Source organism: Juglans microcarpa x Juglans regia, chromosome 4S (assembly GCF_004785595.1).
Source record: "Juglans microcarpa x Juglans regia isolate MS1-56 chromosome 4S, Jm3101_v1.0, whole genome shotgun sequence".
Lineage (NCBI taxonomy): Eukaryota > Viridiplantae > Streptophyta > Magnoliopsida > Fagales > Juglandaceae > Juglans > Juglans microcarpa x Juglans regia.
In genome coordinates this window covers 2,114,573-2,127,995 of record NC_054601.1, presented here as the reverse complement: position 1 = coordinate 2,127,995, position 13,423 = coordinate 2,114,573, and the positions used below count along the sequence as shown (strand labels likewise).

At 31.1% G+C, this 13,423-nt stretch overlaps 2 protein-coding genes across 3 annotated transcripts; one reads left to right on the top strand and one right to left on the bottom strand.

Annotated features, from left to right (window-relative positions):
- Positions 1-5,048: 5,048 nt before the first annotated feature.
- Positions 5,049-6,236, top strand: LOC121263581 (auxin-responsive protein SAUR72-like). Its single transcript, XM_041166546.1, has one exon. The coding sequence runs from the start codon at positions 5,557-5,559 to the stop codon at positions 6,031-6,033; it is 477 nt and encodes a 158-aa protein (XP_041022480.1). The 5' UTR covers positions 5,049-5,556; the 3' UTR covers positions 6,034-6,236.
- Positions 6,237-10,728: 4,492 nt separating this feature from the next.
- Positions 10,729-13,351, bottom strand: LOC121263580. Of its 2 annotated transcripts, none has more exons than XM_041166544.1 (3): positions 13,215-13,351; positions 11,574-11,705; positions 10,729-11,329 (listed from the first exon to the last, which is right to left on the bottom strand). In XM_041166544.1, the coding sequence occupies exons 1-3, from the start codon at positions 13,341-13,343 to the stop codon at positions 11,243-11,245; spliced, it is 348 nt and encodes a 115-aa protein (XP_041022478.1). In that variant the 5' UTR covers positions 13,344-13,351; the 3' UTR covers positions 10,729-11,242. The 2 variants fall into 2 exon arrangements, with proteins under 2 accessions (XP_041022478.1, XP_041022479.1); XM_041166545.1 differs by having other exon boundaries at positions 11,574-11,639.
- Positions 13,352-13,423: the final 72 nt, after the last annotated feature.

Sequence of the window (13,423 nt, the reverse complement as noted above, 5' to 3'; positions counted from 1 at the left end):
AATAAAATCTACATCTTCCCATCAACTTAAACTTCTGGAATAAGTATTGATTTCACATAGTAATCTAATCATCATGATCATGGTATCGAGCTGCAATCCTCCTACAAACAAGTACTGATACTTTTGTCCAATTAAGCATGCATTATTAGGGGTGGTAATACGTGACACGACCTATTAACCTAATACGAACACGACACGATAATAACGGATTTGAGTTTAGTCTTAACGGGTTCGGGTCAAAACAGGTTGATCCATTGAGACAAGATTGCTTAACGAGTTGATAACGGGTCAACTCGTTATAATGACTTGTTATAATTCTTTATAACCCATTAAGAAAGTTAAAGTTATAATTATACCCTTTGTACCTAAAAGTAAAATTGTTGAGATTTTAATTTTAATATTTTTATTGTTTAGATTGTAATTTTAAACTTGTTGTCAGTTTTATATTTTTTTATAAATATTGTAATTTTAACATTTATATAAAATTATGCTAAACTTAATTAGGTCAAACAGGTTAATTTCGAGTCTATTCAATCTATTTACATAAATGGGTTGAAACGGATCGAGTCGGGCCATCTTAATCTATTTTGTAGTATTCACTAACAGATCGTGTCATGTTAATCTGTTATGCTATTGGGTCACCTTAAAGTTTGAGATTTTGATAAGATAAGATTAACAGGTTGTGTTCGAGTTAAACTATATAATATAATATATATATCTTGACACGACACGCATACAATCCATTAACACAATTTAACACCTCATGCTGCTTTTAGTGCACCTACGAAAATAACCAAGTAGTACTGCACCCTGAATTCAAACCATCTCTCTGCCATGCACTTGCATGGTATTTATTTCATAATTTCATTCCCCTTTTTTCCAGTTACTTTCACCCTGAATGCCCAGAGGAAAGACCAATGAACCTAAAAAAAAATACAAGTAAAATATATCTTATTTACAAGTGATAACATATTAACGTGAATCTGTTGGCATTTTTAAGCGATGGGTGGGTGGTAGCATTAAACTCAGTCATCAATATTAACGTTGTTTCATGTAATACATCATATTATAAAATAAATTTAATATATCGTATGAAATCACGTTAGTTTATGAGATCTATTAATAATTATAGATATAGTACTTGATCTTATTGATGAATATATAGATAATAAATAGTAGAATATATAGTTTCTATAAAAGGACTTCGGGAGTATGTAACTCTTAATTAAAAGACATCTTTGAATTTTGTTTTGGGCAATGCTGGGATCCCGTTCAAGTATCCCGTTTCTTTTGTTTTTTTTAATTTTTTTACATGGTGATTAAGAAAATATTGTTTAATAAAATTGTAAATTTTTTTTTGTAAAAATATTTAAGTGTTAAAAAATAAAATGAAAAAAATATTTAAAAATTAACTAAGAAATAAAAAAATAAAAAAAAAATAGAACGGGATAAATGAATGGGATGGATCCCTATAATTTTCCTTTTTTTTTTTTCCCAAAATCAACTGTGAGTCTTTCATGAATTCATTTGCCCGGCCGATCGAGGTCCATTTAGCTGAGATATCAAGCTCACCAAATTAAGGTGTGGCTCTCTTAATTTGATCCAATTCTAGACACATGCTGTAAATAGGGTAGCTTTTTTTTCTAGCTAATTGGCTCCAGTTTGGCTCATTTAGATGCGTCCGTAGGCATTGCACAACTAAATGAAGGAGAAATATTGGAAAATCCGTTAAATTACGAAGATAATGATCATAATGTAAATTATATATTAAGTACAGAGACGTGCATGTCAACTAAATGAAAAATGGAGATTAATTGTACGAGAATAGGAATAATGCATTGGACACTTTTTTTTATAGTATCTTCATTGGCTTGGTCAAAGTCTAATAATAGCTATATTTTAGCCAATATTGCCAAAAAACCATCACATTAGATTGGACATCTTTATAAAATTTTAGATTTTTTTGATTCTTCAAATTTGTAGATGAACAATAAAATATTAAAATATTCAATTCTCACTCCTCTCACAACATATGTAGGTATTTTTTGTAATTAAGAAATTTGGTTCGATTTATTATTATTAAATATAAAATGTGATAAAAATAAATTAATTAGTTAATATTAATAAGAATATTAATTACTAAGTTAATTATAAAATAATTAATATTAATTTAATATTTAATAAATGTGATAAATATTAATATTAATTTAATTAGAATATAATAATTATTAATATTAATATTTAATGTTAATTTAATATTTAATAAATGTAATAAATATTAATTTAATTTAATTAGAATATAATTATTATTAATATTAAATTGGTAGAATTATAAAATGTGATATAAATAAATTAAATAAAAAAATTATTAAATTAATAATATTTATTATTATATAGAGAATAAATAGTTAATTTAACGTAAAGATTGAATTTAAATAAAATAGATAAATATAAAAAAAAATATGATATTAAGTAAATCTTAAAGATAAATTTAATCAAGCAAACGAGTATGCTTTACATTAATCTTGAGATCGTGATTGAAAAAGAAATCAAATTCAATTCCATGGCCGACAGTTAGATGTACCCATCTGACGGCTACCTACTGTATACGTCTGCAACCACAACGATATTGATGATAGCTATATAGTCTATATATTTAGAAACTTGTTCAGTTTGCATCCCTTTCCAGTATGAATGGGCAGCTTTTATATACTATCTCTGCCGCTCGAGCGGTGCCATTAGTTGTAAAAGTAATTTATTTATTTATTTTTTATTCATAATCTTTTAATATATTTAAATATTTTTTAAAAATAAAAAAAATATATCAATATTTTTAAAATTACTTTCTTTATCGTTAAATAAAAAAAAACATTAGATAAAAGAAATCACTGAGCAATTAAACCAAGCGATACATTTGACATGACAGAGTAGATTTTTTCTTTATATATATATATATATATTAAATATATAAGTATTACTCGCTTAAAGATATTTTATAAAAATAAACGTATAAATATATCTTTATTTGGTACGTTAGATATATTTTATAATAAAAATATTTTTACAATTTAATATAACACATCAAGTTATATTAATTTATAAATTTTTTTTTGTAATTAAAATATTTCTCTCTATGAATGTGTCCATTACAAAAAATAAAAAAATAAAAAATACGAACTTTCTCGGATAGAGATCTTTTTAGAGTTTGATTCTTAGGCCATAGAGTAAAATAAAAACAAACACATGATATAAAGTGATGAGTCCCATATAAATATTGCATAAGAAATAATTCACTTTTTAGGTTTACCTCTAATATCCCACTCTTGCATGGTCGGATCCAAATTAAACCAGAAGTACTTATCTATACTTAAATTATGTGCAAACTTGAAACAGGCACTGTCTTCGCCACGATTTATGGATCTGATCCTAAGATCAGATGTCAATTAAATTGAGTGAGCAGCAACTGCATACTCACTTAGTTAGAAGACTATTGCATGCATGTATATATCTCACGACTGGTTCAGTGTATTCGAACCAAAATATATAATAATTTCCAGTTTTTCCGGTCAGAGAAAAACCCTTCCAAACCTCTTAACAAATGCAAATCTAATCATTAATGGCATTTGCTTCTCTTTCGGCGATTGAGACTTTTTTCCCACACCTTCCAACCAACTTTATGGAAAAAAAAAAAAAAAAAACAAAAACAAGCTTGAGCCTCATGGGATCTCTCTCTCTCTCACAAATTTTATTATGTATTTTGAATGTAATTAAATTTAATAAATGTTTGACGATGTGGTACGTCTCATAGAGACTTATTAATCTCTAACCTCCCAATAATCACACAATGAACAGCCATGTTAGAACATTATTTTATGTTCTCCCTCAATTAATGGAATAATATAGTAAGGATCACGTTGTGCCGTGCAATTTAATAAAAAAAATATTTTAATCACAAAAAGATTACATAAAAATAAACTCATAAAATAATATAGTTTGATGTTATATATCAGATTATAAAATTACTTTATTACATAAAAGTAAACTCACAAAATGATGTAGTTTGATATGGTATATCAGATTGTAAAATTACTTTTAATATAAAGTAAATCTAATAAATTTTATAAAGATACATGAATTTATAAATTTAATTTATATAATCTTTTTAATACTTCTCATTTAATAATTTAAATATATTATTTGCATGACGCGGTACCAGAGGATTTGCATGATCCTCGATCCATCAACATGCAATGAGCAAAAGCCACGTCTGGAACATCTAAAAAATGCGGACTTTCTCCCATCGTCGTACGTCATGATTTTTTGTCAAGATTTGTCAAAAAATTAGATAAATTTGTAAAATTTATTTTTAAATTGTGGGCCTTACTATTTAAAAAAAAAAATACAGGAGACTTTTACATCTTAAAATTACTTTAAAACTATATTAATCCTGTATTATTATATATTTAGAATTCGTCTATATCTTTTCTCATCCTATTACACATACTGGAGGCGTATTAATTTTGTTTTAAATAGTTTTATATACATCAACAACTTAAATAAATAAAAAATTATTTAAAATATACAACAACAACAGCAACTACGCGAATAATAAATTTTAAGGCGGTGGAACTCTACATAAAATAAATGCGTGAACACAACATTGTCCAGCTCCGAGCCAAAAGAGCTGAACTAAATATAAACCAGTGGGAGTCGGTGGTTTGAAGCATCAGTACTTTATCCAAGTTTGATGTGCCCGACGAGCACCTCACCGGAAAAATTATACTTATCATCTTATATACTATATATTAATAATATGTTATTTATTATTTTTATCATTCTATATAAACACACATATATTAATATATAAATATATTTAAATAATAAAATAAAAATAATCACATATTAATATTAATCATGTGGTAAATAGCATTTGTAAAGTACAAAAATCACAATTTTGCAGCGTGCTTGGTTAGAAGTGGAATCAATTTCACGTGGGATCCCCTTGGAGTCTTCAATAACATGTTCCAAGACCACCATTAAGGCTGTTAAATCAAGGCAATAAAAATAAACAAACAAGACTGAATAGTACAATTGAATGGTACCAGGTCCCTTGACTGTTGGGGCGGTTTGCATTGGAAAATGACGAATTCGTATACCAATCACAGATTTTGCATCAGAAAGTACTCAAGGATATATCTTAATTTTCTCTCCAGAATCTCGGTCCCAGTCATTAATGTTTTTAAATACACAAACCCCCATATGGGTGAGACAGAAAGAGAGTGATTTCTGCTTAACTGGTCAACCAGGATTAAACTGGAGAAGCTTTACTTTTTCTTTTTTTTTAACATCGATTCTGGTTACGAAGTACTTTTTTTTTTTTTTTAATTGGAAATATTTTAAATAATTTAATCCCTCTTGGTTAAGAATTTCAAAGCTCCCTCAACCTCTATAAATTGGGAGCATATCCAGCTGGTATAGACAACTGCAAGCAACTCTACCGGGAGAAAAATAATATCAATTATCTGCTTCAGATCGAAACAGATATCAATCATCTCAATGGATTCGAAGAAGTCTAACAAAATCAGAGAGATTGTTAGGCTTCGGCAGATCCTCAAGAAGTGGAGAAAGCTTGCCAACACGTCAAAAGCCACGAGCAGCAGCAGCAGCAGCAGCAAGAGCATGAAGTTTCTCAAAAGAACACTTTCTTTGTCAGATAACAGCTCTACTCGGGAAGCCTCCGCCATTAATGGAGTCCCGAAAGGCTATCTCGCCGTTTGTGTTGGAGAAGAGCTAAAGAGATTTGTAATACCGACCGAGTGTTTGGGTCACCCTGCATTTCACGTTTTACTTAGAGAAGCGGAGGAGGAGTTTGGGTTTGAACAGACGGGTGTTTTGAGGATTCCTTGTGAAGTTCCTGTTTTCGAGAATATTTTGAAGATGGTGGAGGAAAAGAAGGACGTGTTCTTCATGCAGGAATGTAGGTTTGGACGGCTTCCTCATTCTCACCATCCACAGAGTCCAATGTGCAGATGATAACTTTTGAAATTTTCAGTTTTCTTTTTTTGACGACACCTTTTCATGTCGTTTCTTTAGAGGAGGGACGGCCATGTTTGAGAGTGAGAAAGAAGGAGAGAGAGATTTTAATAAGTTGTAACAATAAGTTATTAGCTATTTGAATATTATTAGTGAAGCATAGCAAACACCAAACATTGTGTAAACAATTTGAATGATTTTGTTATTTTATTTTGTTTTTCTATTTTCAAAGAACTGGAGCACAAAGGGAAGAAGTTAAAAATTTGGTTTCAAAGGGAAAAAAATAATTTTTCCCGGAAAAGAGTACCCGTCTGTGAAGCGAATATCAACTAACGGCTTGTTTGTTTTCATAAAAATTTTTAACTTATTTTATCTAATCATTATAATTTTTTTAAATTATCACATAAAATAAAATAAAATAAACAATTCAATTTTTTTAAATTTATAAGTAAAAATAATATTAAAAAATATATATTTTTTAATAATATTTTATTTAATTTTTAACTTTAATCTCAAATCATTTCATTTACGAATACAAATTAGGCGGGTCTGCTTTCCTTCATGCTGAACTAGTTAGCAATATTTTATTCAATTTTTAATTTTGATTTCAACTCATCTCATCTATAAAAACAAATTAGACGGATCTGCTTTCCTTCATGCTGAACTAGTATTGTTGGAAACAACCTCTCTACCAAGGACTAGAGTACTACAAAGTTTGCACAAAATTAAAGAATAATTATACTTATCATTCCTATACACCACACACTAAATCTATTTTAATTTTTTTTTATTTTTTATTTTTTTTGTAATAAGTATGTGATTTATAGATGATAAGTAGAACAATTTAATTAGTTTAATAAGAATAAAAAATAATAATAATAACTAATTTTAAGATATATAAAATATATAGTGTGGGATGATGAGCAATAGAGATCGCGAAATTATTAGTTATTTCAGAAGAGTAATACTAGAGAGAAGTCACTGTAACAGTGCACACTTTGTACTCACTACATGACTGCTTTTAATTCTCTACTCTTTTATTTTAGATTTAGGAGATATGTGATCTAGATGATGCTACATCATGTATACAAAATGATTGCTCTTAACAGTAACTTCTATTTACATTTACTCATTTCAGAATACGGACACGTGCGATACTCTTTTACTCTTGATTACGAAATCTCGAAATACAGAGAAAATGTCACCACTGCCACTTGACATTTATAATAAGTTGGTTGAATAAAGGTCAAGAATAGATCATAGGCTTCGAGAATGGCTCCATATGAAATTCAATGAGTGCAGGAAAAGACAACTAGCTAGATCCCGGAATCAGTACTATACGGATGAAGAAGTCCTACGGAATTGTCCTATTTTAGAGCTAATAATTGTACAAGTACTTCCCTTAGATGCACTTTCATCGTTAGGAAACCACTTCTAGCTTTGAGTCCATCAAGGCTAAACCAAAAAAAATAATATTGTATCACATTTCAATCTGCAATAACAGTATCCTATGTGATTGGCTGTGAAAGCAAGTGTCCAAATGATATATTTAATGATTAATAACTATATTATATACCATGCACTACCCATTTGCACTCAGATCAAGCAAAGTTGAAAAAGATGCTTACAAAATAGCACATTCTCAGACATTTATTATGTAAAACTCACATGCATCTATCCAATTCAAACCCCTCAAGAAGTTCAATCACGTGTTAACACGAATCATCAATCCTCCTAACTCCCAAAATAATAATAAAAATATAGTATTTTTTTTTTCTTTCATCAAGTAAAAATTACTTACCCATGTAATTGTGTGAAGAAACAAACAGAAACAGAAGTTAGAAAATCGCAACAAGATCAAAACTTTGTCCCAGTTTGCAAGTATGGCATAATCCCAACTAGTCTCACTAAACGTAATTTCATTTGTTCTTCACGGCGAAACTCATGCACGTGTAATAAACAATGGCAGCTGGGTTTCGAGAAAGAGGGAGTATCCTGGCCGTTTAATGTAACAGTCAGAAATATGTATATGCAGGTGTGTATTAAAGTGGTAACTCTAGAAATGATAGTCGCAATTATAAATGCGTAAATGCTGTACAATCATTTTGAAAAAAATGAATATATACGAAATCTACATATAAAAAAATTAATTTTTTAATAACAGACTACACTTTTTTTCAAAATAATTATACAATATTTACGTATTTCATAACTGCATGGTTCATTGCTCTCTTAATAATTACACATATGTTATAAATTGGAGAGGACAATAATTATTTAATTACAAACATAATATATTCTCAAGCTGATGATGCTATATCAGATTAGTCAAATTAAAGGCCACTTTTTGAGATCCAAGAAAACAAACGCCACACGATATCTGAAATTTAATCCATCTGTAAAATTGGAGCATTCTCAATAGCGTGTTCATGCTATCCTTTAAAATATATTATCAAAATTTATTTTTTCTGTTTTACATTTTAACTTTTACAACATACCACATATTAATTTATCTATTTTTTTTTATTTCATTTAAATATTATACTTTTTAATACTTTTTATTCATTTCAAATATTTTCTCTAACTATTAATGACATCCTCATATCTATTAATATTTATAATATCTCTCAATATATAATGTCATATAATTATATTTTATTTTAAATTAATCCAAATTTATAAGTTAAACCAAAATATAAATTGATAATGCGTGTTGTAATGCGTGTTGGCTTTAGAAAGACTGTAGGGGATTCCTACCCCACTGAACTTGTATCTTATATCCGTTAGTTTATCTATAAATACTTTACTTGTCGAGAAAAAAAAATGAGAGAGAAAGCTTGAAATGAAAATATTATAACTTTTGAATAGTGGGAAAAAAAACTCATAGGAGAGAGATTAATTTAAAATATTTTAGAGTTGTGAACAATATCATCTACATATAGCAGAATTACTGTAGCAAAGAGTATAATAAAGATGAAATACAAAATCTATTGGAATCAACTTTTGAATAACTTTTTTTATATTTGATAAAAAAATTGTGTTTTAGGAAAGTCATTATGAATGCTCTCATAGTGCAAACATTAATTATCATCTAATGTGAATGGTCAGGTTTGGCAGTACAGGAAGTCGGGGTTCTCAAAAAGACTTGATATCCGGCGTAATAATGCAACAGTCAAGAGTATATGGATATGTGCCCTTGAACAGCACAAATGAGTAAGAAATCAAAGAAGGATAAACGAGGGCCAAGATGCATATTTCTTAATTCTTTATACTAATCACCACTAACAAAACAACCGGATTAGTACACATGTAGTTTCTTTTTTTTTTCCTTTTCTTCTGAGCACCTCGTAATTAATAGTCAACTTAACAGAAGGCCAGCTCAATCATATTGTTTACCTCCTCTTCTTAAACGAGACCGAATCTATGACTTCTATGGAAAGTATCTAATGGCAACACAATAAAGTGAATAAACTGTTTTCCTGCATGACCTGACTGAAAACTCTGTTGACTAAAAGTTAAAAAATAAATACAGCAATTAAAAAATTCCCAAAAAATCTTGTCAGTTTCAAAACCAAGTTTGTCATAATTTATGATACTTCAGATTGAATCGGTAACCTCGCACTCTTAAACCGGCAAAAGAAGGGTTTAAGCTGAAACTGCAATCTTAGCAAAGATTCTGAATCATTTAGGTGTTAAGTGTCATAAATTGATTAAATCATTTGTCCGAAAAGCAAAATAAAGACACTAGCATTTCGGATCAATGTGAAATTTTTCTTTTTTCCCAGTCTATGAAACTCAATGTGCACATATAAATATATACATATATATATATATACATACATACATAAGTACATATACATATATTATATATATATGAGCGAAACTTATTGCATATCATTTCATCATCGTACCTTCTTAGAAGTTGCCTTTTTAATTACATATTATAAGGCGCTAACTCTAATATTTTGTCGCCTAACATACTATAATTAGCAAAACATCCCAATGTTTCGTGCAGAAGATGGCAGACAAAAGGCTGCTGCCGACTGGACCTTTTTCTTTTTAGTAGACGACTCAGAAAGCACTTAGTAGTTAGCTATAACATTAACAAGTCATTGATGAAATGATAAGGATTCAAAGTCTATCAATAAATAGAAGAACAGGGTATATCTAACACGTGAGTGTGATCAACTAAATGAACATCAACAAAGAAAAGTGAAGTTAAGAAGATTCTCCAAAAGAATTCACGGAAGCTAAGGATGTTGGGACACGAAAGAAATTGTAAAATTAGGCAAGAAGCCCATCATGGGGCTTAAAGATAGAACAAATATGAGAGAATGGATACAATTACGAACGCAAGTGTGCATCAATTGGACACCCAATTAAGACGGAAAAGAACATAAAAATGAAAATATTATAAGGGATAAAGTCGCAGTTTGGTTCATAAACATGGATTTGCATCCCCAATACAAGATAGATATTCAATGGACGGACTCGAAGGGCAGGCATCAATATCGTGCAGAAATCTTGCTGGGCCAGTAGCATTGTTGCTGACATGAGACACAGAATTGAAAAGGGAAAAGCAAGCACAAACAGTTTTTTATTCACTGTGTTCACTGATATATTTGTTGGACTATTATCTTTGTTATTCACTCGTATGCAACTCTATATGGGTGAGTACTTTCAAAAGCTATTAACTTGTACAAACAAATAAATGGTATGAAATCCATCGAAAAATAGTAAAAGAATATCAACCACACGATTCTAAAAAGCTCTCTATAGCTAAAACAAACTACCACTAAACAGTCAATACACCGGCCCGTCTCAAAGGAGCTACTTTACCTCAGAAGAAGGGGGAGGTAGAGGGCGTGGCCCTCCTGGACTCAGCCCATGCCGTTAAAAGATATTTCCACAATTAAAATTAATGCTACAATCTGTATTAAGAATGACAACCACAACTTTTCAGTGGCAGTTAACTCGAAGCACATCAATAAAAAGAAACAAAGGCTCAAACTCAACAATTCCTTTTCATTTGCTTTGCCAATTAGTGACACGAATGAAAGCAAAGGATAACCTTCTTGAGTGGGAAGATCGCAGAGAGGGAAAAGACGAGAAACAGAAAGTAATTTGTTCAAACAATTAAACCCAACACCAACAGTGTAGAACCTCTGAACCATAGGATCATCCTAGCAAACCAGATGAGTTTAGAAGCTCAAGAGGATAGGTCTGCATCATCACTATAATTTGGAAAGGTGACACATTTGAAAACTTTGCACTTTGAGCACAAGGTGTATCCAATCTGCAGCCAAATTTCAAGCATAAAAATGAGGAAAAAGGTCCACCATTGCATTATCTCATCTTCATGCCAATGATACGTCATGTTTAGTACTAGGACTTGAAATATTTTGGAACTTCCATGTTTCAATGCATCATTCTCCACCATTCTAGAGTATATATTTTCATGAAATCATAATAGCATTATGCATCAACTAGGTCATTCAAGTATTATTCATCAGCCGAGAGAGCACTAGTGGACTACTTACAGCTCTGCAAGATGGACATCGACGGTAGATCCGGTTTTTTTCAGATTTCACGTTGGTTTTTTGGCCCTTGCAAAAATCACAAAGCAACCATCCTTTACCATTGCAAAGTTCACAGATGATTCCTGCATCAATCTTAAAACAACTGGACTAGAGTAAGAATTTTGAGCCATAAGTGAACACAAATTAAGCAGCTTTTCTGTGGCATGTCAAATTTTCTGTAAAATAATGAAGGAAAAACGTTAATCTTAATCAATGTTTAAATCAGTTCTTCTAGAATTCCTCTAGTCTCCACAGAACTGTTCCACTTATGGATCATCCTAGTAGAATCTTTATCTCCTGTTATTAACATATTTTTTGTATCCATCTCGTGGGCCACCAAGCTTAGCCCAAATTTAAAGTAAAAAAATTAGAAGGCATCAAGCAGAAAGAAAGACAAGATCACGTTTGTGAACACAACATTAATGATTTTTGATGATGAGGAGTACCGGAGAAATTGTCAGTAATGATGATGGCACAATTCACAATAGCACCAAAATAATAGACAGGAAAGCCGCGCAAAGGCATGAAATCTAAGATTTATATAAAAAAAGCTATCCCAAAATCTTGTCTCAATTAGCGGTGGAACAATTGGCAGCTAAATTGTAGTCGCTGGAATAGTAGTACCAGTGAAATTCTAAAACAGTCAAAACGAACCTTTAGAAAGTAAAAATTAAGGCCTGGACTGAGAAGATAGCTAAAAATTAAGGCCTGGACTGAGAAGATAGCTTGACTAGAAGCATTTGGGCTTTTAAAGGAGCATTGAAATACCTAAAGACAAGCGGAGGTTGCAATTAAAATACATGCTCCTGATTCCAAGCCCATGGCTATAGGCTTCCCGTCGACCAAAGAAGCCCATCTGGGGTCCTATGAGTTCCGTATATGTAATAAAAATTGAAAGTTGGTCTCTTATGCCTTTTTGGAATTCTACGAAGTCTTTTTTTTTTTTTTTTTTTAAGCAAATGGCGATGATATTGATCGCTTGATAAGTTGCAAATGGGGATGATTTATATTAATAATATCAAAACTTACAAAGAGTGGGACCCGACAACCACCCCAACTTAGAAATTAGAAACAAGACATTAAAAAGTGACTTAGAGCCGGTGCCAATGTGCCATGATCTTGGCTTGATGCCATGAGAGGAATTCCACAAGGTATAAGAATTAAGAAGGATGCCTTGGGATTAAAATTAAGCAACTGCTGGCAGAAGCTATTTGGTTAGAAAAGAGAGACGAAAGGGAATAATCAATCAGATTACTTAAACAAAGGACTCATAGGCTGGATATAAAGTTTGATATCTAATCAAACTCATGTCCAGAAAATCAAGTACGAGGAGAACCTCTTAGTGAATGATTGGCATGGATATATAAAACATAAGTGGAGAATGAAAAGTCTAAAAGCTTGGTGTCCCAGTTTCTCATCCGCATTTGCAATACAATATAATTCATCTACTCCAGTTTCGAAATTCGTAAATAATCACATCGAAAATAATTAGATAGTGTGGAATGCTCAGGCTCGTGCGACCTTGAGAAAGTGGGTGGTCAGTTAAACTTCCAATAAGGTCCATGCGCTAATTTCTTACTCAAGCACTAAATTGAGTTATACCTGTGGTTGGACTGGCTGGAGTGGGGCGCAATGGGCTGGCTTCAATAAGAAACTCCTCATCCTTGACGATGAAGATGGAAAAACCCCTAAAAAGTTGAGTTTCCCGGGGGCCATACACATGATCGCCATTACAGCTCGTAAGCTTTCACTCACTTCTCACAAAGCAGACCCTCACCGATTCCTCGCATCCATCTATCCGATAACGTTAC

What these genes read in the sequence shown, in the direction of transcription:
- LOC121263580 (XM_041166544.1), bottom strand. Translation starts at nt 13,343, where the DNA reads ATGGCGATCATGTGTATGGCCCCCGGGAAACTCAACTTTTTAGGGGTT. An exon ending in TCCAGCCAGTCCAACCACAG is followed by an intron (nt 11,706 to 13,214) that starts GTATAACTCAAT and finishes AGTTGTTTTAAG; the next exon opens with ATTGATGCAGGAATCATCTG. An exon ending in GATGTCCATCTTGCAGAGCT is followed by an intron (nt 11,330 to 11,573) that starts GTAAGTAGTCCA and finishes ATTTGGCTGCAG; the next exon opens with ATTGGATACACCTTGTGCTC.
- LOC121263581 (XM_041166546.1), top strand. Translation starts at nt 5,557, where the DNA reads ATGGATTCGAAGAAGTCTAACAAAATCAGAGAGATTGTTAGGCTTCGG.